The sequence below is a fragment of the Podarcis bocagei genome, assembly GCF_964188305.1.
Source record: "Podarcis bocagei genome assembly, chromosome: 9".
NCBI classification, from domain to species: domain Eukaryota; kingdom Metazoa; phylum Chordata; class Lepidosauria; order Squamata; family Lacertidae; genus Podarcis; species Podarcis bocagei.
The window spans coordinates 34,042,779-34,068,687 of record NC_138134.1 but is presented as its reverse complement, the minus strand read 5'-3'; the positions used below and the strand labels follow the sequence as shown (position 1 = coordinate 34,068,687).

The window sequence follows — 25,909 nt, the reverse complement described above, 5'->3', positions numbered from 1 at the left end:
GAAGAGAGATTGATGGTTAAATGACCTTGGGAATTGTGGTGTCATGCATACAATCTAGTGGCTATTATGTTTAGGAGAGAGACCACTAGAGGGAGTCAACGCAAAGGTTTATAATTTTTCTAGGGATGCTAGACTGCCCAGGTTTGCGGTAAAAATAAATTTCTCCAATGACTATGTAATCTTGTGCATGTTGCTGTGGATAATCCAAATTTTAGCTGTCCCTTTCCCTGGCTGGAAGAAGGCAAAGCTGGCTCCAGGTTAGTCAGGTACAGCAGCAAGAAGGCAAGGCTGGCAATCACTGCCATTGGCAATTGCCTTTTAAATTCCCTTACAATGCCCCTAGAGCAAATCTATGTCTGGGACCAAGAGGCGGCGCTTGGGCATGCTCTGGCTCTGGGCTGCTGCTGGTTTTCCTTTGCTCTGTGCTAAGAGAACCACTAGGCTTGTGGGAGCTGTAGCAATGAGTCCTTCTGAGGGCTTGCGTCATTGTTTTCTGCCCCATGGTGACAAGCCCTGGTGCTGAGTCTGGAAATAGATAATTCTGCTATTTCATGATGTGGGTTTTGTTATGTTATTGAGAATACATTAAGCAGCATTGGAATAATGCTCTAAAAAGGAGCTTGAAATTTTACCTTAAGTAACCACCAAATAATATTAACTGTAATAAATTATAGGCCACAGTAATGCTTGCTTGCTTGCTTTTAACAAAAGCAAAAAATACGTAATATTTAAAATAATGAAACGCTGCTGTATAATCAATGATTTATTTAACAGCTCATGCTGTGAAATTAGAGGCACAGTTTTGAATATTAGCCAGTGAAGATTTTGGTAAAAGCTAGTTCGCCATTAGTATCAAGCAGTTTCTTCCTTTATAAGTTCAGCCAGTATCTGGAAACCCTAAAAAAAAAAAAAAAAAGAGCAAGAACATGCTTTCCAAAATGCTCACAGTATTTAACTAATATTCCTGTAGTTAAACAAAGCCCATTCATCTGAAGGAATCCATAGATGGGCTTCATTGAAATGACCAATACCTATATCTGACAAAATCAGTATATTTGCTCCAGTATACAATGGTACCTCAGGTTACAAATGCTTCAGGTTACAGACTCCGCTAACCTAGAAGTAGTACCTTGGGTTAAGAACTTTACCTCAGGATGAGAACAGAAATCGCGGGTCAGCGGGAGGCCCCATTAGCTAAAGTGGTACCTCAGGTTAAGAACAGTTTCAGGTTAAGAACGGACCTCCGGAACGAATTAAGCTCTTATCCAGAGGTACCACTGTATTGGTTTAGTGGCATTAGCACAATGCATTGTAGTTTAAACTTGTCTATTCACTGCTGTGCTGTGTGTGTGCCTTTCTTGTATCTTCTTGGCTTGAGTCTTTCTGTTTCAGCAGCACATGTAAAATACTGGCGGTATATGGAACCAGAAGGACACTTTAAGCATAACCATAAAGTGTAAAAATGATCACTAGGTGGTAAAGTCTACTGGGAGTTCAAAGAGAGGGCAAAATATATGCCACTTCTTTGCAAATTATCAGACTTTTATTGTAATTTAAAATTCTTAAGACGAGACTGACTGAGAGTATTGGAAAACCCACAATTATTTTAATACAGAAAGAGAAAGTCAAAGTTTTTGCAACGATCCAGAAACGAACTGTGATTTATTCTTCGTTTTTGTCAAATGCACCTTGTTCCCTTGTTCCTTTTTATTCACAACATAAAAAAAGAAAACAATTTGCACTTAAACTGGAATATTCAAGCCAATGGGTTTGGTAAATTTTCTAATGTTTCCAATGGGACTTATTTACTTGCACTAATGATTTTCAATAAAAACTGTTTCAGTTGTTTCTTCTGACAGAAAGAGAATGTCAAATCAAATGCAAAAAAATCCCATTCCCTTCCCCGGAACCAAGATGCAACAATTTGGCTGTAGTCCTATACATAATTAACATACATACACTGAACTCAAGAGGAGTTTCGTCTCTTTAGATGTTTACTGGCACTGGCCATCACAGTTATGCAGCAACTCAAATCCACAATCTGCACTGTTGCCAGGGATTTCTCTCTGCTGCAGGGCAAACCACCACAGAAGCCCCTGCTGTGCTCGCTGAATCCTGCTGGCAGTAGCTAACAACCTAAATCCTTAAATGGGAGTTTTGTAGGCAAGGGCAGAGCAGGGCCATAGATGAATCCACTGGGTCCACAGCAGGTCCATTTCCCTCAGAAGGGCCCAGCTCAGGCCCCTTTGCTGCACCAGCCTGAGAGTTGGCACAGCAAAAATGGACAATTCAACTGTTTCTCCCACCCACACATACCCTTGCCCCCTGGCAAGGTTGTGGATCCAGCAATTAATCTACCACTCCATGCCTACTGCTTCACTTAGGATGGTGCAGTCCCATACATGTCTACTCAGTAGGAAGCTCTATTGAGTTCAATGGGATTTAGAATCATAGAATTTTGCTTCTCATGTAATTCCTTTTTCTGGACAACAAGAGAGTAGATTGCACTTACCCGGTCCATTTCATCTGGAGTAGCAAAAGAGTAGGAAACTCTGATATGAGGGGATGGTTCTGAGGGATCAATCATATAAGGTTTCCCAGGAAGTAAAGACACCTAAAAATGTTGATTATTTTTTACGACTTGTTCATTACTTTTATTGCTTGTGTGTATGTAGATGCTACTAATTTATCATGCATGAATATACTGTTTGTAGATCTGTTATTGCCCACATGTTATTTCCGCATGTTTGCGTAGTGAAGTAAATGGAAGGGAGGAGTTACAGAATGGAAATTCAACATATTTCCATCAATGAAAGCATATACTTTAGTCCAACACATCACAGTTGTATTGCAAAATTCAGAGAAATGAAAAATTCAAAGGATACAAATGAGCCTTATCTAATTATGTTTGACTCAGAGTAGGTCTACTGAAAGTGATGTAAATAAATTAATCATGTCCATTAATCTTAATGTGTCTACTTTGAGTAGGATTAAGATTTCTTCGGGAAGTGCAAATTAATCAGGTTTGCAGTAAAATGCAAACTAAAGCAGAATTTCTTTCTCATCCTTATTCAGACATGACAGCCCAGTGACATCAGCCCACTGACTTGTGGCACTTCACCCACCAACTCCACATCATGAAATATTTTAGCCTTTCCCATTACCACAGCAGTAGAGTAATCGATTTTTCTTACCCCCTTTTCCAGTGCTTTTTCCATGACCATCTGGAATGTATCTGAAACCCCCTTAATTTTAATCCACAAAAATAGTCCAGCATTAGGAGCATGCCACTCTGCTAAACCTAGAGGAGAAACCACAACAACGAAGTGAAAGCATCCTAACGAGCTTATCAAGCGTTTGTGTTTTTAAAATATTCAGTGCTTACGACAAACCCAGTGGTGTAGAAGAACACTTCAGCCTTCTTCACCAGGGTCTCAGACAGTTTCTTATGTCAGAGGCCAGATTTTCTATCACACTCAGCCAACTAATAGCTATCATAGTCTTGTATATGTATTGGTTTTGAGCACACATGGTCCTTGGACATTCCAAGGGTGAGTTCACACAACCTGAGCTTCATGCTTACATGTGGGTCAAGTAAACAAGCACTAGAACTGGGGTTTAAAGTTGCCATTTACCATCATACTGTTTTTCTGCTTGACCCAATAGCAAAGCAATGTCTCTTTTTCTGATGATGTAAGACACATCCAGATACTACTATGGTGGTGTTATAATCTGATGAGAGTAAGTAGAAGGCACAAAATGAAACCCATGTCATTTGCTAATAACACATCCAGGAAGTACCATTCCATAGTTCTAGTTGGCTAATTTAGCTATAAGGATCGCCTCTAGCGAGTTCTTTTTACCTTCCTGCCTTCCAGACATACCTGCTTTTACTCTGGAAAACAAGTGATACTGGCTGCAAAGACTATATTAGAACTGTCACCAGTTCTTGACAGATACCTAACATCGAATCATAGAATCATAGAGTTGGAATAGACCACAAGGGCCATCGAGTCCAACCCCCTGCCAAGCAGGAAACACCATCAGAGCACTCCTGACATATGGTTGTCAAGCCTCTGCTTAAAGACCTCCAAAGTAGGAGACTCCACCACACTCCTTGGCAGCAAATTCCACTGTCGAACAGCTCTTACTGTCAGGAAGTTCTTCCTAATGTTTAGGTGGAATCTTCTTTCTTGTAGTTTGGATCCATTGCTCCGTGTCCGCTTCTCTGGAGCAGCAGAAAACAACCTTTCTCCCTCCTCTATATGACATCTTTTTATATATTTGAACATGGCTATCATATCACCCCTTAACCTCCTCTTCTCCAGGCTAAACATGCCCAGCTCCCTTAGCAGTTCCTCATAAGGCATCGTTTCCAGGCCTTTGACCATTTTGGTTGCCCTCCTCTGGACACGTTCCAGTTTGTCAGTGTCCTTCTTGAACTGTGGTGCCCAGAACTGGACACAGTACTCCAGGTGAGGTCTGACCAGAGCAGAATACAGTGGCACTATTACTTCCCTTGATCTAGATGCTATACTCCTATTGATGCAGCCCAGAATTGCATTGGCTTTTTTAGCTGCCGCGTCACACTGTTGGCTCATGTCAAGTTTGTGGTCAACCAAGACTCCTAGATCCTTTTCACATGTACTGCTCCCAAGCCAGGTGTCACCCATCTTGTATTTGTGCCACTCATTTTTTTGCCCAAGTGCAGTACTTTACATTTCTCCCTGTTAAAGTTCATCTTGTTTGTTTTGGCCCAGTTCTCTAATCTGTCAAGGTCGTTTTGAAGTGTGATCCTGTCCTCTGGGGTGTTAGCCACCCCTCCCAGTTTGGTGTCATCTGCAAATTTGATCAGGATGCCCTTGAGTCCATCATCCTCTCTTTCCCCCATGGGTCCTCTCTTTCCCCCTTTTTGAAAATAGGGACAACATTTGCCCTCCAGTCTGCCGGGACTTCGCCTGTTCTCCAGGAATTCTCAAAGATGACTGCCAGTGGTTCTGAGATCACATCTGCCAGTTCTTTTAATACTCTTGGATGCAGTTCATCTGGCCCTGGAGACTTGAATACATCTAAACTAGCCAAGTATTCTTGTACTATCTCCTTAGTTATTCTGGGCTGTGTTTCCTCTGCTGAATCATTTGCTCCAAATTCTTCAGGTCGGGCATTGTTTTCTTTATCGGAGAAGACTGAGGCAAAGAAGGCATTGAGGAGTTCAGCCCTTTCTGTGTCCCCTGTTTGCATTTCACCATCTTCTCCTCTGAGTGACCCCACTGTTTCTTTGTTCTTCCTTTTGCTACGGACATACCCATAAAAGACTTTTTTGTTGCTTTTAACCTCTCTAGCAAGCCTGAGTTCATTCTGTGCTTTAGCTTTTTTGACTTTGTGTCTACACGTGCTGGCTATTTGTTTGAATTCCTCTTTGTTTGGCTTGGGGATCTATAGTAAACTCCCAAGTGAGGTCTCTGTTATTCTTCTCTCCCTTAATTTTGACCCAAATGCTCTCAATTTGGCTTTGAGGTTCTAAATCTTGGATCTCTTCACAGGTATACACATCCCTGACATATAACGCCACTCCTCCTCCTTTCTTGTCTGGTCTGTTTCTCTGAAATAGATTGTATCCCTCCATTATTACATTCCAATCGTGGGACTTATCCCACCAGGTTTCAGTGATGCCTATTATGTCATATTTAGTTTGCTGTACCAAGAGCTCAAGCTCATCTTGTTTATTTCCCATGCTTTGCGCATTAGTGTACAGACATTGAAGTCCATTAATCATTCCCCCATGTCTCTTATTTAAGGATTTTTTCCCTCCCACCACTAGGTCTGTGTGCTGTTTGCTCCATTTGGTCTATGACATTTGGATGATCATCTTCATCAATTGATAGACTCCTACCCTCAGGAGCACTGTCTCCCTCTGCCACATTAGTTAGTTTAAAGCCCTCCTGATGAGGTTTCTGAGATTTTTGGCAAAAACATTCCTCCCAACCGTTGTGAGGTGCAGCCCATCGCTTGCCAGAAGTCCATCTTCAAGAAACTGCAGTCCGTGATCTAAGAATCCAAACCGTTCCTGTTTACACCATTTGCAAAGCCAGCTGTTCACTTCCACTATTTTTCCTTCTCTCCCTGGGCCACGTCGTTCAACTGGGAGGACAGATGAGATGACAATTTGTGCATTTAATTGCTTCAATTTCCTGCCCAGAGCCTCGTAGTCTCTTTTGATCTTCTGGAGGCTATTGCATGATCTAGAGCTCTTAGTCTCAGGAAGTGAAGGCCAAGAAATGTGCTCTACAGGCTAGTCTAAATGTTTCATTTCTAAAGCAGATACTGCTTAAAATAATTTCTCTGTGTTGCATTTTCCACAGTAACTCAGAGTGCAGCACCTAATGGACTTTTCTCAGCAGGCACAGTTTCCATGCACTCATTCTTGACCGTGGCTGATGCCTCCAACACAAACACTCTACATGATGTGGACAAATAACTTGATAAGCCATGCTGTGCACACCAGTGGCGCATGGAGGAGACACACTCCATTCTGTTCTGAGTTCTTTTGAATGGCAGGTGCTTGTTTCAAGGAGCAACTGTTTGACAAGTAGTAATGGCAACCCTAACCCATCCGTTTTCTCACTCCTACCATGTTAAAATCATCTTAGCCTTTGTGTTTCTTCTTTAAATCTGTACAGAATCTTTTGTGGTTTATTTAAAAAAAAAATCCGGGCACATTGTTACGTCTAATTGCCCATGGGAGTGAGTTCACTGACCTGTCAGCCATTTGTCTGCTGCAGCAAGCATCGCGTCGCGCTGTTTTTTGTAGAACTCTGCCACTCTGAAAACAAACAATCAATGCTTGCATTCTTAGCGAAGAAAAGTGGGGGTCATGTGTCAGCCGTAGCACTTCCATTAAATTGTTCTAGACAAGTCACATTCAGAACTAATATAACTTGAACAGCAATACAAGGCACTCAATCTCTGTACTGTGGATGGAGACTATGGGCAGTTGCTTAGGTCACACAATAGCTGGCAACAATTTACTGTGGAAGAAATGGCTAGCACTGTTTCTTCTACTACCCCTTTCATAGATTAAGCAAAAAAATACATTGTTGCCCACGATCTCAGGTGTGACCAAGAAGACAGCATATATTTGGGTGAGAATTTAATGATTGCATCCTTCCTAGTTAGTATGATTTCTTCAGAATTCATTTTGATTATAAGTTTGAGTGAAAAATAAGCTCCCCAAATTCTCCATCCTATTTGGGTGGGGAAATGGACAGTGTGGGTTTCTTTGTATATTCTCTTACATAACCCTAGGCTGTCCACCTCTTCCACGATGTAGCAGCAGTAAAGTTAATGGGAAACCTCTACCTGCCAAGAACCATAACAGAATGAATGAATGAATGAATGAATGAATGACATCAAGAGAAATAGGGAAGGTAAGTAGGACACATGTCAAGGGGAAGATGGTGCTGTATTTTTTGCTTTATAATACACACTTTTCCCCTCCAAAAAAGTAAGGGGAAATGTGTGTGTGTCTTATGGAGCGAATGCAGGCTCCATGGCTTCAGCGAAAGCAACGGGAAGCCTCTGGAGCGCAGCGGGAGATCCCGCTGTGCTCCGGAGGCTTCCCGTTGCTTTCGCTGAAGCCAGAAGAGTAAGAGGGGGTGGTGTGCACCGCCCCCTCTTGCTCTCCTGGCTTCGCTTCACTGGAGAGGTGCTGCGCAGCTTTCCCTCTCTGCTCAGTGCCCCTTCAGCGAAGCGGGAGGAGAAATGGAAGGGGCTCCTTTTCTCCTGCTGCTTCGCTGAAGGGGCGCTGCGCAGAGAGGGAGAAATCCCCCCCCCCCTTGTTCTCCCCCTCTATTATCAATTATTTCAAAATAGAATGAAGACAGTAGGACCATGGCGAGAGCTTTCACAGGCAAAGGTGCTTTTTTCTGATCTGGTGCTATGAGATACTGTGGTCAACTGTTAACCGTATCCATTAACTATAGTCTGAGCCCGGTTTTTGCCGGGGAGGGTGGGATACAAATTATTATTATTATTATTATTATTATTATTATTATTATTATTATTTCTTCTATGGAATTGATGAAAGTGACACTTGCAGCCTATGGACTGTGAGCATGTTAGAAACATAAGGAGCTGCCTTATACTGAGTCAGACCACTGGTCCAATTAGCTCAGGACTGCTTGCACTGACTGACAGCAGCTCTCCAGGGTTTCAAGCAAGGAGTCTCTCCCAACCCTCCCTGGAGATGCCGGGGATTGTACCTGAGACCTTCTGCATGCAAAGCTGATGCTCTACCACTGAGCTATAGCCCTTCCCCAAATGCTAGCATTTTCATAATCCCCTTACCGGTCTGCATTATCCAGAAAACCCTTTTGCCCCCACTTCTTAAGAAGTTCCATTACGATGACCTGCAAGAGAAAGCAAGAAAGCACCCAATGTGATGTCACAATCTAAATAAAATATGCAAGATTTGTGTATTCACCGTTAGGTCCCAGGATTCCTTGGAACCATGACTGGGAGTGCTTCGATTTTTAGCTGAATTCTATATATGTTTATTTAGGATTAAGCATTCAATTGGGGCCCCACTTTCAATTAAGTGTTATCAGGATTACAGCTTTAGTTTTGGAAAGCAATCCAATATATGACTAATGCTTACCTGTGCAAAAGTGTTGGGTTGCATTGTTGAGGCCTGAGTATGTAGAACAATCTTGTCTATAAAAGGTGCAGGTCCTGTTATAAAGCCTATTCTCAACCTATAGAAAAGAAAATACAACAAAGAGTTGAAAGACACACACTCTACTTAATTTTGCAAGTCCGCAGTTTTAAATTTTGTCCTTTTTTTGTTTTGCACATAGTTTTGTACAACGCCGTCTGGATTTTGTGAGGGCTCTCAAATCACTGAGAACACCCATAGCCGTGCATCAAGCATTTCAATTTGCAGTATTTGACAGATTCAAATATCGTTATCATTTCAAAATCTCCATTGTCACACTAATTTAAGGTGATGGGGCATTGCTACAAGGAGCATGTTCTGCACTTTCATATTCTACTCACCCGGAAGAGATAATTTTAGAGAATGAATCACCTCTGATGACTCGACCATCAACATCCATTGAAAGAAATGATGGCGCTTTAGTCTTAAAATGCAAATAATATAATATTATTAAAACAAAACAAACTAATATTAAGGTTTCGCTTGGCACATGAACTATGTGGAGGTGGGATAAGAACATAAGAAGAGCCGTGTTAGATTCAGGGGCAAAGATGTCAGAGGCAAAGGGATGGAGGCTGTCAGTGTTATTTACGGCTGAAGTGGTCCACCTAGTCCAATACCTAGTCCAGCAGGTTCTGAGCCACATAGCCATTTTCAGCAACTGGTGTACTGCTTCCAACAGTGGAGGCAGAACATAGACATCAAGATTAGTAGCCATTAATATGATAGCAAACTGTTCCCCTGAAAAGTACTGTAAGAAATGGGAAGGGGAAAAAATGTATTTCTTTCCTACCTAGAAGTTGTACAAATGGTGCGTATAACTTTTTTTTTAAATGAACCAACCTCTAGACACCAGCACAGATCAATGGAGACATTGACTGTCATCATCATGCCAAGCCTACGGATCAATGGAGATATTGACTATCATCATCATCATGCCAAACCTGGGCCTAGGAGAGCCCAGGTGTGTGTAGGGGCCTCTGAGCTGATCCTGCAGTTTCTCCAGGATCTGGAGGACCTTTCCCCACAAAAGACAGAGGGCCATATATTGCCACTGTGAGTGTACTCTCTACAATGCATTGAAAGCACCTTGCACCAATCATGGGGCTTGCACATAGCCAGGAAAATGGCTTTGTGGAAGCTAGAGGATGAAGTAATCAAGGTGTTAGAGGCAAAGATACTGGAGCTACCAAAGCATTAACTACTGGTCTATTATCGTTGCTAGAAAGAAAAATATGACCATTGCGCTTAGACATGATGGAGGACATGAAAAACTGGATATTCTTAAAAGAGACAAGCTAGGGCAAGGCAGAACTGTGTGACATGTGACTCAAGACTGTCAGTCATCTGCTCTTGGCTTGTCACCTGCTTTTGGGGGAAGAATTGTGACTCGGTAGTAGAGCACCTGTTCTGCATGTAGAAATTCCCAGGTTCAGTCCTTGGCATCTCCAGGTAGGGCTGGAAGAGACTCCTGACTGAATTCCTGGAGAGCTGCCAACATTCAGTGCAGACAATACTGCTCTTGATAGATGAATGGGATGACTTGGTTGTAAGGCTTCCTATATTCCTATGTTCTTGGGCCTAAGTGCCTAAGGAGCCTTAAAATCTAGAGGCTGAACGTGTTTTTCTTTTGTGTCAAGAAGAAAACATACACAGAGCAAACCAATTAGTACATTTAGTTTGGTAAGCGCTATTAGTTTGATTTTACCTTCTGAAACTGGATGAAATAGTATGGATCATCTTCTATTATAAGAAAGTTGTATTCGTGGGCAAGCTAAAAGGTAAACCAACAAGAAAAGAAGAGAAAATAATTTTGTGGAATGATCAGTGAATACACAACTATGGTTTGCCAACAAGCCAAAGCAATAGTGGTCCTATCAAACATGAGGAAACCTTGGAAAATTGATGCGTCCCAAGTTTATGTTCATCTTTCCCATTTTGTGCTGAGTCTATGAACAGTCGCCTCAGGTGGCGGCGGAGGGGAGGAGGAAGCAAGGGGCAGCATGTGGGAAAATGCCCTGGGCTGGCCCTGCTTTCTGTGAACTCTCCTTTGCTGCCTTCTTCCTTGCTGTTCCAGAGCAGTGAGGATGGGAGCACAGGGAATTTGCCTACCGTATTTTTCGCACCATAGGACGCAGTTTTTCCGTCTTAAAAACTAAGGGGGAAAGTCTGTGCGTCCTATGGAGCGAATGCAGGGGGGGAGGCAAGCAGGAAAAGCCCCCAAGAGCCACACACAAGCTTCGTGGGGCTCTTGCGGGCTTTTCCCCAGGAGGGAGAAGGGACTGACGCGGCCAGTCAGTCCCTTCTCCCTCCTCTAGAAAAGCCTTGTGCAATCTCTCCAGTCGCGGGAGGCTGCGCAAGGCTAAAGAGGAAGCCCGGGCAGCGAGCGCGATCCATCCCGCTCGCTGCCTGGGCTTCGTCTTTAGCCTTGCGCGCCTCTCCAGCCGTTGGGGGGGGGGAGGCTGCGCAAGGCTAAAGAAGCCAACTTTTTAAAAATCTCTCTCTCTCTCTACCTCTTTTTCTTTTTTTGTCCTTTCTCCACCCCCTTATTTTCCTCTGGATCAGTGTTTTTATCTAGATTAATGTTTTAGTTTGGAGGGGGGGATATCATAAAAAAAGAAACTTTGCAGCTTTCATTTTAGTATACAATAAAAACAGATTAAACAAAACACAAAAGAAGGAAGTAGCACAGAAGAAGAAGAGAAAAGGGAAAGAGGGGGATACAAAGCCATTTACCAGAGGTAGATCTTAACCCTTGCCTCACCTGGGAGCTTCTCTGGGCAGGAATTCCCTCGGCTTAAGTGGGGTGAGGGAAGAGTGGCAGGTAGGGGGGTACCTACCTAGACAGTGAAGCCACATGTCTCTCCAATGAAAATTGGGAGTGGGCATTGTGTGAAGTGGCTGTGGATCTCCCGCCGCAGAAGTGTAGGACTGTATAGAGTTGGGAGGGCCACCCGAGGGTCTTCTAGCCCAGCCCCCTCACAATGTAGGAATCACAGCTAAAGAACGCCAGGCAGATGGTCCCCCAACTGCTGCTTAAAAGCCTCCAGTGGTGGAGACCCCCAACACCTTCTGAGGTCACAGAATTGCAGGGTTGGAAGGGAACCCCAGGAGTCATCTAGTCCAGCCCCGGTGGACAGCGGGCATGATCCATCCCGTTGCGCAAGGCTAAAGATGCTGCTCAAGGCTAAAGAGGAAGCCAAGGCAGCGAGTGGGATGGATTGCGCTCGCTGCCTTGTCTTCTTCTTTAGCTGCGCTGGAGAGGTTTAGCTCCTGGCTGGAGAGGTTGCGCGGCTATGGATCCCACTCGCTGTCTTGGCTTCTTTGCTCTTTGGGGCTGGGGGGGGGGACCCAGGCTTCCCCCGCAGCCCCGAGAAGCTCTGGGAGCTCTTTGGGGCTGGGGGGAGAATAATATTTTCCCCCTTGATTTCCCCCCTCTAAAAACTAGGTGTGTCCTGTGGTCCGGTGCGTCCAATAGAGCGAAAAATACGGTAATTGCTTTGAGAAAGAGACATCTCTCTCATCTGCTACTGCATTTGTAGTACTGCCAACTAGTGCTCTCTTTTTTTGGATAAAATAAAATAAGGTGTCGGTACATAGGATGCAAAGAGGAAGAAGAGGTGACCACACTCCATATTGGTAGGTAGTTTCTTAAAAAAAGCAAAAAGAAGAAGAAGCAGCAGAAGCAAGCACAGTTGTCTATACTAAACTGCCGCTCTGTATACCTGCCTAGGGTTGCTTAGTGGAAATGCTGTCTTTGTTTCTACTTAAGATGATGCCCGGGTACCAAGGATTACCTGGTAAATCTCTTGTTTGCGTTCCGCAGTCAGGGAGCTCCCAGAAGGATTGCCACCATTAGGAACACTGTACAGGAACTTGGGGGGCTTGTCCGTGAGCTTAGGCACATTGTCTGATTTCCACCTGGAAAGAATCTCCTTCAAGCCTTTGGGAATGATGCCATGTTCATCACTAGGTACTTTGATGATGTTACATCTCAAGGCTTTTAGCTGTTTATGAAAAGAAACATGGTATTACACATAATTTATTATCCAATCCACAGAGGCCATTAAAACCAGGATATTATTTCAGCAGCTAAGCTCGAAACCACTCGTCTACAGAAGTAATATACCGTGCCCCTTAAAACTGGTTCTGAAATGTCATGTGCTGATGGTAGTAGCTGATGGAGGATGGATCGCAGTTGGAGGATGGATGGCGGCTAACAGATTGAGGTTGAATCCTGACAAGAAAGAAGAACTGTTTTGGGGGGACAGGAGGTGGGCAGGTGTGGTGGACTCCCTGGTCCTGAATGGGATAACTGTGCCCCTGAAGGACCAGGTGTGTAGCCTGGGAGTCATTTTGAACTCGCAGCTGTCCATGGAGGCACAGGTCAATTCTGTGTCCAGGGCAGCGGTTTACCAGCTCCATCTGGTATGCAGGCTGAGACCCTACCTGCCTGCGGACTGTCTTGCCAGAGTGATGCATGCTCTAGTTATCTCCCGCTTGGACTACTACAACAAGCTCTATGTGGGGGTACCTTTGAAGGTGACCAGGAAACTACAACTAATCCAGAATGTGGCAGCTAGACTGGTGACTGGGAGTGCCCGCTGAGACCATATAACATCTGTCTTGAAAGACCTACATTGGCTCCCAGTATGTTTCCAAGCACAATTCAAAGTGTTGGTGGTGACCTTTAAAGCTCTAAACGGCCTCAGTCCAGTATACCTGAAGGAGCGTCTCCACCCAGCACCAAGGGCCTTCTGGCAGTTCACTCATTGCGAGAAGTGAGGTTACAGGGGACCAGACAGAGGGCCTTCTCGGTAGTGGTGCCCGCCCTGTGAAACACCCTCCCACCAGATGTCAAAGGAAAAAACAACTACAAGACTTTTAGAAGACATCTGAAGGCGGCCCTATTTAGGGAAGCTTTTAATAGCTGAAGGACTATTGTATTTTAATATTGTGTTCAAAGCCGCCCAGAGTGGCTGGGGAAACTTAGCCAGATGGGCAGGGTATAAATAATAATAATAATATATTATTATTATTATTACTACTACTACTACTACAGTATAAATGCTAGTGACAATTAGGGATGCACAAAGATTCATCCTAAGAGGGGATTGAGACTTTGTAGGCTCTCCAAGCCCTCCCTGCCAGAAATGGATGCTAACAGCATCATTTTCCCATGAGGGATGTTGAGACGTGTCGTTCCAGCCTCTTTCCTGTGTAAGAAATGGATGCTCTAAGTACCCATGCTGACATTGCCACCTTTGCTGCTGTCCCTTTACTGGGATAGAGGCAGGGGAAGGGATGGTGGCAGTGGGTGCTCAGAGATTCAGCTGAGCAGGCCTTGATGCAAGCCTGATTATGGCAAGCTTCAAGTTAAGGGGCTTGCTTGGACGGGTCTAGTCATGAGAAATGAAATTGAGCTGCTTGCTATGCGAATATTCCTGTTGATTCTTCACAACATCCACATTGACCATGGGAAAAACCACAAAGAACAGGCAAACACAAGGGAGGCAGTGGTAGGCAAAAGAAAGCAGCTCCTGGTTCTGTTTTGTAAACTTAGGAATTCAAAATGGAGGCTCTGTTAGTGTGGTTCCGGACATAGCTCAAGAACTTTTCTGTCCGGATTTTCACCACTGTTTGAAAATGGCAAACCTAGCTTAGATGCATAGCTTGTAGCCACCAGAAGCTTTGCATCCAGCATTGTGGGCCTAATTCTATGGAACCCCCTCCCAGCTGAGATCAGACAGACCCCTCCCCCTGTTTCAGGTGGTTGACAAGGACCTCCCCCTACCATCAAGCAGGCATTTTCAGGAAGTTTTCTGTTTTTATGATTAATTGATTTTATCCATATTTTGTAATGTACACCACTTAGAGACTGAGATAATGAAGTAGTATATAAATACCTTAAATTGAATAAAACACTTCTTACTTTTTGATACAATTCTTGTCATACATGGCAAACCACTCAAGGAGTCCCAATATGAACTTTTACAATGGTGTGCTTATGCACCAAAGAACTAGATTTGGCATAGCATCTTGCTGTGATGGGACCCCAAAGATAACTCACTGCTAACATTGCCCCGTGGAAGTTCGGCTCCTCTACAAGGACGCTGTCGCCTGGGTTGATGAGCATATCAAACGCCTGCAAAAAAAGATCAAAAAGGTTTGAAACAGTGAGCATCCTACTGGATTTTAGTGGGTGGTGTGGTGGAGTCCTATCCAAGTTTTAATATTAAAACCTAATACTTTACCAGTGTTGGTGTAAGGCATATCACCACCACCTCAACCCCCATAGCAATTAGGCTTGGCAAACAAAATGAAAAGTCCTGTTTTTCTCTCTCAACCTAATTGCCACAAAGGCAGGTTGGGGCCCAAGAAGGGAGATGGCAGGGTAGATTCAAGTCATCAGGTCATATATGGCCCACAGGTTGGCCAGCCCCCCAATCTAAATGGTGACATTATCTTGCTCTTCTTTTGACACCAGCCAGGAAGGCTGTCCTGAATGCCTTGTCTGTATTTGAGATATATAGCAGAGACATGTTAGGAGATCTTTCTCTGGTTATATCTGGGCTGTGGAAATCATTGTCTCCTGATTCTGGTTTAATGTTTTTGGGCTGCTTTCTTAAGATATCCCATCAGAAGTTCAATTTATCTGGCTGACAATTGATATCTATCTGCTTCCTGGTTTTAATCTTTTCTTCCATTAGTCATGTGTTTTTGTTTTAAAACTGGTTTTGATCAACTTTTAACCGTGTAGTATTTGGCCTTGGGTCCTTCTCAGAAGTGGACAACCAGAATTAATCTCATTTTATAAATAAATAAAAATGATAAAATTGCACTACCCCTAACTTAGATTTTACGCAACTCTCCCCCCCCCCTTGAGCATATAGTTTACATATAGATGCTAAGCACAAGCAAGCATTACATAACTAGAAAATAAAATAGTTAGTAATGCAGAAGATTAAAAACAAAGATGACAAGGAGCAGATCTCTGGTGAATAAATCATTCTATGATAGGTCCCCGAAGTCAATCATCTCTATAAAGAACAATGGACGTGTATCTATTTATATTTAAGAATCAGAGTTTAGAACTACATAATTGGAAAGCTACATAACTGGAAGCAATTTCATCTGGTTCTGTCTCCACTGAGGACAGGGGTGCCAACTTGAATAAAATATTGGGGGGGGGAGCAGGTAAGATGTGGCACCCCCCCCATTTGAATGCCCATGGCCATCAACTTTGGACCCTCCCCCGGCACCCTCAAATATTTTATTGGGGTGTGTGTGAAGGAACCTCAGTCTCTCGGACTCCTATGACTAGGGACAGGAGTCAACAGTTTCCATGAGCTTAATTCTGAAAATAGGATAGTTCTGCTGGATGAAGGGTAGAAGTAATTTTAATTTCTTCTTCTTCTCCTTCTCCTTCTCCTTCTCCTTCTCCTTCTCCTTCTCCTTCTCCTTCTCTTTCTCCTCCTCCTCCTTCTCCTTCTCCTTCTCCTTCTCCTCCTCCTCCTCCTTCTCCTGCAAAGCTGCTCAAGAAAGTTGGAGGACCCTCTTGAACAGTGTAGGAAGCAGCGTGAAGGACTGAAGGAGGAATGGGGAGTTGATAAAAATCCCTTCCCCTCTACCATTGGAGACCTCCACTGAATCTCAGACCTTTCCATGGAAGGGAACAACAACAACAAAAACTTGATGGAATAATACACTTGTATTTTCCAATAGTGCACATGAAGCAGTCATGTCAAGTCTTTATTTTCAAGTATTAACTTTGCTCAACTGATTTGATATGATGGGGAAGAATCATCAGCAGAAAAATATCCTTCCGATTTAATTGCTATAGAGGGACTCAGTGGGCATTTGGCTCAGTTGTCTGAACTGCCATGGTTTTGTTGACCTTTGATTCGCTCGTACTTTAGTAAGGCCATCCTGGCTGCCTGAAGTGAGACATATCTTCATTTGTCCTTTCTCGGGAGCATACGTCGCTGTTGGTGGGTTGTGGAGCTTCATCTGCAAGTCTCTGAACCAAGACAATAAGTTGTGCATTCTGGAAGACAGAGATTTTATTCCTCTTTTTAAATATCCTCAGTTCTTCATGCATAATATACCACTTCAGGTTAGCTTGAAGTTGGTGCGATGAAGAAAAGAACAAAACAGAAATACATAAACATCTTAACACTTACTTAGAAATGGATGTGAAAAACTTATTTACGTGGACCAGGAGTGTGTTCATTAGTATCATTTTAAATAACAAGTCTTTTGAATAAATGACTAGGGAGTTGCTTGAGCTAATTAAGAACATAAGAAAATCCTTGCTGGGTAAGGCAAAAGGCTCATCTATTCCAGCATCTTGGGCTCACAGTGGCCCACCAGATGCCTGTGAGAAACTCTGAGCACTCTCCCCCCAAAGTTTTATATTAAACTGTAATTTATTTTGTATCTGTTGTGCATCCATCTATGGACAGAGTTCCCTGGAAAGAGGGATTGTTGGTTAAACCACTCTAGGAATTGTAGCTCTGTGTAGGGAATAGGGATTTCCTAAGAACACTCAGTACCCCAAACCGCTGGGACGCGGGTGGCGCTGTGGGTAAAAGCCTCAGCGCCTAGGGCTTGCCGATCGAAAGGTCGGCGGTTCGAATCCCCGCGGTGGGGTGCGCTCCCGCTGCTCGGTCCCAGTGCCTGCCAACCTAGCAGTTCGAAAGCACCCCTGGGTGCAAGTAGATAAATAGGTACCGCTTACCAGCGGGAAGGTAAACGGCGTTCCGTGTGCTGCGCTGGCTCGCCAGATGCAGCTTTGTCACGCTGGCCACGTGACCCGGAAGTGTCTCCGGACAGCGCTGGCCCACGGCCAATAGAGTGAGATGGGCGCACAAACCCCAGAGTCTGTCAAGACTGGCCCGTTCGGGCAGGGGTACCTTTACCTTTACCTTTAAGAACACTCAGTACCCCAAACAAACTACGATTCCCAGGATTATATTGCAGAATACACCTGCAATAAAACACCAGTCTGGAGGGGCCCTCTGCATGATATTCATCATACCCCTCTGTAGCACTGTATTGAAGAGCTCTCTTCATCAGTTGTTCTCCAATTTCAATGGTGCTTCCATCATTGAGGGTTATAGTTGCTGTTTTCATTGGGAAATAGTTAGGGTTTGGCATACCCCCACTAAGCATGATGACGGTAGATGCTGTCATCTTCTTTTCCAGTTCATCTGCCGTTAACATGAGTAAAAGAATATTAGTTAATAAGTTAAAAGATATAATTATGGTAAGGAAGCCAAATGTGAAAGAAAATGCTATTCTTTTTTTTTAAAAAAAATAATTTTTATTAAGTTTCTTACAGATGTAACATAAGAAAAACAGAAAAAAAGAAAAAAGACAAGATCACAAATATAAACAAAAAAGAGAGTAAAAACAAAATACCAGTAAACACCTACAACCTAAACACCTAAACAACACAAATTAATTAATTATTTAAACTTCTAACCTCATAAAACATATTTTGGGCTTCCTCTGAGCCCTCCAATCTGAATTTCCTTGTAATTAAAATGTAGCAGTTTTCTGATATCATTTTTTTAAAACCACAATATTCCAATTAAAATAAAATTTCTTAACTTTCCTTAAAGTTCTAAATCTTATTTGTTTAATTAACTCTTAATTTAATCCTAGGCCTATTTTGGTACTTCCAAGTAATTTCTAATTTTTAATATCACAGTATTTATTCAAATAGTCCTTAAATTTCTTCCACTCTTCTTGGTATTCCTCTTCTTTTTGGTCGCGGATTCTTCCAGTAAGGTCAGCCAGCTCCATATATTCCATCAGAAGTAAGTTTCACTGCATTCAGTGGAGCTTCTTCCCTGCTGAGTGTGTGTAGGCCTACAACCTAACTATTAGTTTTCACTGTTATGCAGTGATGTGTGTATTTATGATGTTACTGAGCAGTAAATTACAGCATTACAAGGTTGCCTTATATACCTGGCTACATTATTTACTCTGATTGGGAGCAACTTGCCAGGGTCTCAGGCAAAGGTCTTTCACATCACCTGTTACCTGGTCTTTAAAAAATCTGGAAATACTATCAGGGATTGAACATGAGACTCTGTGCAAACTATCTGCTGTACCACTGAGGTGCGGTCCCACCCAATTTATTATTCATTTATTTCATAAAATTTATACGCCACTTGATTGTAAAAACCCCTCAAAGCGATTTACAAAAAGGTAAAACAACAATACCCAATAACATTACTCTTCCGAATGGGAACTTGCACTCTCTCTCAACAAGACTTTTCTGAGCATAAGCATATTCTATTGATATAAAGCCAGGAGAAAATGAAAATTGTGAAGCAAATCAGGTGATGACTGGAAAATGCAACTACTCACTTGAAAGTCTTGCAACGTTTGGTTTCCTTGCTGCACTTATATCGGACAGGAATTTGGAGTAATCCATTTTGATGTGACAAGCAGTGAACAGGTTCCTTAGATTTCCTTAGAAAACTGCAGTAGAAATTAGACACAGATAATGATTACACTTGTATGTTCTGATCTCTTTCTCTTAGCACAGAGAATGCTTCAGTACTTTACAGTGGCGTAGCGTGGGGGGTGCAAGGGGGGCAAGCCGCACCGAGCGCAACATCTGGGGGGGGGTGCTCTCGCTGCCTCCGGAGTCACCGAAGAGCCTCGGGCGCAGGCTGTAGCAGAGCGGAACTGACGAGCTGTGCGCGCGTCCGGGCTGAAGGCGCCCGGCAGGCAGCGGCTCTCAGCGCTCGCTGCGGAGGACGCGCCAGGCAGCCTCTCCTCACAGCCCCGCCTCCGCCGCAGCTGCTGGGCCATGTTGCATTTTCCTCGCCTCTCTGCCCCCCTCCTCCTCCGGGCAAGCGGCGTCATTTGGGCGGCAGCGCTAGCTGCAACTCGCAGGTTAGGGGTTAGGGGGGGCGCAAATTACTTGCCTTGCCCCGGTTAGGGGGCGCAAATTACTTGCATTGCCCCGGGTGCTGACAACTCACGCTACGCCGCTGGTACTTTATGTTCAACTGCTCACGTGTTCAACTAAGAGCAATCAAATATCTTTTAAAATCCAATATTAACTAAGGGACATTCTCTGAAGCTGAGGAACACAGGACAGCCTAAAACAAGTTAAAAACGCAATGTCATTAAATACAGTAAAAAAATAAATCACATTAACAACAGGCAGAACAAGTTCCAGAGTTAAAATCACCATCAGTTTTTCTTCTTCAAAAAATGTATTTATCAGGGATAACAAACTTCTATAAAGTAGGACTGTGCTAATTCTTCATGCATGAACATATCAAGGAAAAATATTGTGCCTCTCCCTCTCCCTCTCCCGTGTGTGTGTGTGTGTGTGTGTGTGTGTGTGTGTTATATTCACACCTGTTCTTGGCCACTTTTTCCCCAAGTTCTGACTGCTTCAGCTCCACTCTGCCCCTCTGATGTATAGTTCCAGGAGTGGTCCTACTCAACCAGGGACTACAAAATGAGCATAATAATTCTACTGAGTGGAAACATAGTTGAGCTAAGGTGAACGTAATATTTTCTAGACTAGTGATGTGGGTCATCGTAACCAGCCAGGAACTCATTGCCTCTCTAAGCAGGTAAATCATCTGCGGATAAGAATCCTTCAGAGTGTGGACTGCTGTTTTTCAAGTGACAGTTTGCCACCATTGAAGTGGCAAAATGTTTGTTCACTGTAAAAGAGACGGGCAATTCCCTCTCCCCCTGACAAAATGTGAACTGGCTAGGGGGGATTATGTCTCTCCCCCCCCTCCTGTTTGGTGTGTCCCCAACCTATTTTCATGGGGACTAAAGGGACATCCATTTGGCTTAGCCCTGATGTAAATGAAATCAATATTGTTAGCTTCTGAATAAATCTTTAACACAAAACATTAATAAAAGTATGAAACTTACAGTCTGCAGCTTGATGAAGGAAAAAAGGGCAGGAAGACCAAATGCTCCAACAATAACAAAAAACAACTTTTTTTCTTCAACCCTCAGGCACAAAGAAAGAATAGTAGCAATGCCGAAAGCTGTTCTTCTCCTAAGGTGAATATAATATAATTGTGTATTTCTCATAGCTTCCTTCAAAACCATAAATCTCTAGCAAACCTTGCCCAAGTACTTAATAATTTACCAAGGAAAATCAGTTATGAAAATTTAGACTCTGGACTTACATCAGGAATAGCTCAGCCTTTCTCCTTATCTCCTCTCAAAAGCTAGTTGGCTCCAAGTGTGAAACAGCAGCCCCTTCAAGCTCGTCTACCCAATAGTTCACACAATTTCCACAGATAAAACTGACCCAATGCCTATATTGACTAATAATGGCACCAATTAGGGTGCCATTGCAGAGAGAGAGCCCTCTCTTTGACTGCTGAATAAGAGATAGTTCTTTTGATGCAAAACAGTAAGGCAGACCTCAACTTCAGATCTTAATAGACAGACAGAACTATGTGGAAGGAGCTGCTTCTTTGAATAAGCCCCTAGTTGTTTGGGACTTTATAAATTAGATCTTCATAATACCTTCTGAAAGACAGGTAAATGACCATGTGTATTCCTGCATACGAGGGACGCGGGTGGCGCTGTGGGTTAAACCACAGAGCCTAGGACTTGCCGCTCAGAAGGTCGGCGGTTCGAATCCCAGCGACGGGGTGAGCTCCCGTTGCTCGGTCCCTGCTCCTGCCAACATAGCAGTTCGAAAGCACGTCAAAGTGCAAGTAGATAAATAGGTACCGCTCTGGCGGGAAGGTAAACGGTGTTTCCGTGCGCTGCTCTGGTTCGCCAGAAGTGGCTTAGTCATGCTGGCCACATGACCCGGAAGTGTACGCCAGCTCCCTCGGCCAATAAAGCGAGATGAGCACCGCAACCCCAGAGTCAGTCACGGCTGGACCTAATGGTCAGGGGTCCCTTTACCTTTACCTATTCCTGCATACAAAGGTGCTCTCCTCATTCAACCCTTGAAAAGTGTTTCCTGCTGCATTTTACTTAAAAAAGAGAGAGAAACTTGGCATCTTGAATGGCCAAAGCTATGGAATGTTAGCTTAAACATACTGTTATGATCCTCGGCGAGGTACTCTCCTTAAAGGTAATGAAATAAGCTGGGTGGCAGTAAGAATGCAGATCTCTCTCCCTTTTTAAGCCTTCAATGTATTGCTCTGCATCTTAAATAAGGACAACCAAGAAATCAGTAAGCTTTTAACGATAGTTCTTGATGAATTAGTAGCTTTTCTGAGAAAGAATCCAGTACCACCCCCCTCCCCCTGTTCTTAAAACAACAACTTAGTTCTTTGCTTCTCTGGCAAGAGAAACCATAGCCTATGCTGTATTGAACTGCATGTTCTATAACTAATTAATTTGGTGAGTTCTTAAACAATTACTCTGTCTATCAAGCACGAAACATGGCTGCATGCCCAGTCATGACCAACCTTTGATTCAATACTACTTAGCAATCATTTATTTGCTTTTTTAAGGTGTCCCAGGGGCCACTGAATAGGTCAGGGCCTTCCTCCAATGCCAGAGATCCATTATCAGAACCTCCCTCTCCAATGCCTTGGCTTCCAACTTAGGTTGGAACTCTAGCATCAGTAGGGCAAGATTCTGGGTAGCGGCGGGCGAAACAGTCAATTTTGGTTTCATCCCATTTAAGCTAAATTCCCACATTCACACCCCACTTTGCAAATGTTCAAAATACAAGAAGTTCCCATAAAAAGTCACCTGCATTTTAGTGCAAAATTCTCCTAATAATGCATTTTTTTGTTTTCCCCAATATACATATTTTTGGCAAATTAATTTTCCCTAATAAAATTCATCTTTTGTATGTTATTTTCAAAAATATATGCATTTTTAAAAATACACTTTACCCTACTATGTGCATTTCTGTACACATTACATGGCTGGGGAAATCAAACTGTAAAGTTCGGAGAAGTGTGAATTTTGAAGGATGGCTGTGTTTTGGTTTGTGCATTGTTTTGGAAAGTCTAAAACAGGTAGGTTTCCCTTTAAATGAAAACTGAATCTACCCCCCTCTCCCCATCCTTGTGTCAAGGCCATTCCGGGTCATTCCAGGCAGCAACTGTATCCGAATACTGCCTGCCAAACTTGGAGAAAATTTAGACACTTAGGCTGCCTAAATCTTTCCCTCCCCTTACCTATTGTTTCCAATGTGGCAACCCTCCTCTTCCCTCACTCCCATTCTGCTAGCACCAATAATAATAATAAATAATAATAATAATAAATTTTATTTATATCCCGCCCTCCCCAGCCGAAGCTGGGCTCAGGGCGGCTAACAACAATCAAAATAGTCCAACATTCTAAAACATTCATTATAAAATTAATTAAATCAAATTAAAATCAAATTAATGGCAACCATCAAGTAAAATTTTGTGCAGATTGCCAGATCCAGCAGAGATGGAGATTAAAGTGGTAGGTTCACCTTTGGGTTTCACTACACACCCCACTTAGCATCGCATTGTTACCATATAATTTATCCCACTTTTCAAACAATTGTTGCTTTCCAAAGTGACTCGCATCAGTTTTTAAAAAGGGAAAGGAAAGAGAAAGAAGCCCTGCCAGTCAGCCAGCTTGCAAACCAGAAAGACGAAGGTATACAAGGGGTGGTGCGCTTTAAAATGTTCGACATTTAAAGAAATGAGCTTTTGAGGAATGACAAGGAGAAAGGTCAAGCGTGCTACATGTTGAATTAATACATATCACTGAAGTGCGAGGGTGGGTGGAATATCCTATCAGACAATAAGTCCAGGGTCTAAACCAGTACAGGGTTACCTGCCTAGCCTGTATTCAGCCTTTTGTGCTGCTTAGATCTTGTGTTCCGGTTTCCGTTATCCAATCACTCAGATTCTGTAAATGAATGTTGCAGCATTGGGATGCTGGCACACCTGCTTAGTTTATATCATTTATTATAAACTGGATGCATTTACAGTATTTTTTATAGTGGACATGTTTCTTTTCTGCTGTTTTTGGAGTCTCCTATTTTGATAAATGGGGATAAAACACATGAATCGCTACAGAACAGTTGAAGATGGGAAGTGTTGGATGTTGTGCAGTGAAGACCTTGCTCATCGCTCCCCCTCCCCCACCATATCTTGTTTAGAACTAAATGCTGTATTATAAAATGTTTCAAAACTTTAGCTGACCTTATCTGGGACAAAGATATGGTCCACCATCAATCCTGATTACAGGACCTGCAACATTGAGAGAATTGTGGTTATACGAAGTGTTAAAAGTTAAAAGCAATCCATTAAAGTCCTAGTTTTTTTCCAGCAACAAAACATTACTGATTTCCTTTCACATAGTGTGAAAACAATGTTTTATGTTGCAACAAATCCTAGTAAAAAAAATTAAAGCTATAGTAAACATGTCAGGGAAATATATCTTCCTTGGGACAGTTGTTTTCCTGTGGACAGCTAATATAAATCATTTTTAATTGGATCCTGGATACAAAAGAAATACCCAGGTAATATTTATCTATCAGAGTTTTGACATGGTTAACAAATTTGTGGAAGGTCTAAACAGATAATATAGCATAAACATCAATACATAAAACAGTGATGGATAATGCTGTATCAAGTGAGTGAATGTGCCTATTAAAATCTGAAGATGTTTGGATAATGGAGGCTACCTGATTGTCAATGCTTATTTTAAATTTGTTAAAACACACATCCCATTTGAATTTCATATACTGTATTCAGGCTACAATTCTATACTCGGTGATGTGTGAGTAAACACTATGGAACTCAATGGAACTTATTTTGAAATCAACTTCTGTAGGATTTCATTCCAAACTATGGAAGGGTAAGCTTTTGGTATTGCATGTTGTGGGGTGTAAGCTGCAAGGGCACTAGCAGCCTAGACCCAACTGCAACACTTGGTGCAGGTTGCCAGAATAGGATGCTGTTGGTCTCTTAATGTGGTTAGAGGCCACCACTGCTGATGGTCAAAAGGAGGCACAGTAGCTACTAGCTCATTAAAAGTAAAGGACCCCTGGATGGTTAAGTCCAGTCAAAGGCAACTATGGGGTTGCGAAGCTCATCTCGCTTTCAGGTTGAGGGAGCTGGAGTTTGTCCACAGAGAGCTTTCTGGGTCATGTGGCCAACATGACTAAACTGCTTCTGGCACAACAGAACACCATGACGGAAGTCAGAGCGCATGGAAACGCCGTTTACCCTCCCGCAGGAATGGTACCTATTTATCTACTTGCACTGGCATGCTTTTGAACTGCTATGTTGGCAGGAGCTGGGACAGAGCAAAGGGAGCTCACCCCGTTGTGGGGATTCGAACTGTCAACCTTCTGATTGGCAAGCCCAAGAGGCTCAGTGGTTTAGACCACAGCGCCACCCGCATCCCTATTAGCTCATTAAGGATCAGCTGACACAAATGGCCAATGAGATTCTATTTGGCATCATAATACCTCCAGTTCTGGCTTGCTTCCTTAGTCTAAGCAATTTATTTCAGGTACAGAGCAAGCTGTAATTGGACTATTCTAGCTGACCTCTCTGCATCCTCCCCTCCTTGTGACTCTGCTCTTCACTCATTAGCTTACCAGCTTACTTGGTCACCAAGCTACTTTCCATCTCATTGGTCTGCCACTTGCTTTATCTCCAAAATAACTACCTGCGGCAAATAGGAAGGTTCGTGGAAGTTCAAAAGGGTAGATCAAATGGTACAGAACAGAAACGATGGACAGGTTACACAGCCAACGACTAATAGTTATGGTTACGGTTATTATTATTATTATTATTATTATTATTATTATTATTATTATTATTATTATTTCTGTTGGGAGCCACCCAGCCAGATGGATGGGTAAATAAATAAATTTACATCTGACCCCCACCTACCACTGAGATGGGAATATGGCCCTATTCTTACCTGTCCCCCATGAATAATTAAAGGCTCAAGAGATTTGCACCAGGACAATGACATCTCATCATCTCATGTTGTCCTCTCCCATTCAACTTCTCCACCATCATTGCACCCTTTATTGCAGTCTGTTGAAACGTAGATTGCAAGCTTCTCAGCATACAGAGTTTGGTTGCTACTGCTGTTGTTGCTCCTCCTCCTCCTCCTCCTCTGTAAAGTACCATGTACATTGATGGCATAATAATGATGATGTTTTGAGTTCTGACCCACTTTTCCCAGTGTTCCTATAGTAACCATGGCACAAGATTG

General features: G+C 43.0%; 1 protein-coding gene across 1 annotated transcript; it reads right to left on the bottom strand.

Moving 5' to 3' along the window:
* Window positions 1–750: 750 nt before the first annotated feature.
* Window positions 751–25,768, bottom strand: LOC308595075 (kynurenine/alpha-aminoadipate aminotransferase, mitochondrial-like). The gene is made up of 15 exons (XM_081208976.1): window positions 25,610–25,768; window positions 20,636–20,765; window positions 19,094–19,207; window positions 17,754–17,925; window positions 16,628–16,760; window positions 14,784–14,858; window positions 12,511–12,720; window positions 10,422–10,487; window positions 9,055–9,137; window positions 8,657–8,753; window positions 8,347–8,408; window positions 6,759–6,823; window positions 3,195–3,301; window positions 2,513–2,614; window positions 751–897 (listed from the first exon to the last, which is right to left on the bottom strand). The coding sequence occupies exons 3-15, from the start codon at window positions 19,158–19,160 to the stop codon at window positions 853–855; spliced, it is 1,284 nt and encodes a 427-aa protein (XP_081065102.1). The 5' UTR covers window positions 19,161–19,207; window positions 20,636–20,765; window positions 25,610–25,768; the 3' UTR covers window positions 751–852.
* Window positions 25,769–25,909: the final 141 nt, after the last annotated feature.

Bases quoted from the DNA above. Each gene is read 5' to 3' on its own strand.
- LOC308595075 (XM_081208976.1), bottom strand. From the start codon at position 19,160: ATGGATTACTCCAAATTCCTGTCCGATATAAGTGCAGCAAGGAAACCA. The intron at 9,138-10,421 runs GTAAAATCAAAC...TTGCATTTTAAG, and splicing joins ATTTCATCCAGTTTCAGAAG to ACTAAAGCGCCATCATTTCT. The intron at 3,302-6,758 runs GTCAGTGAACTC...TTTCTCCTCTAG, and splicing joins AGCAGACAAATGGCTGACAG to GTTTAGCAGAGTGGCATGCT.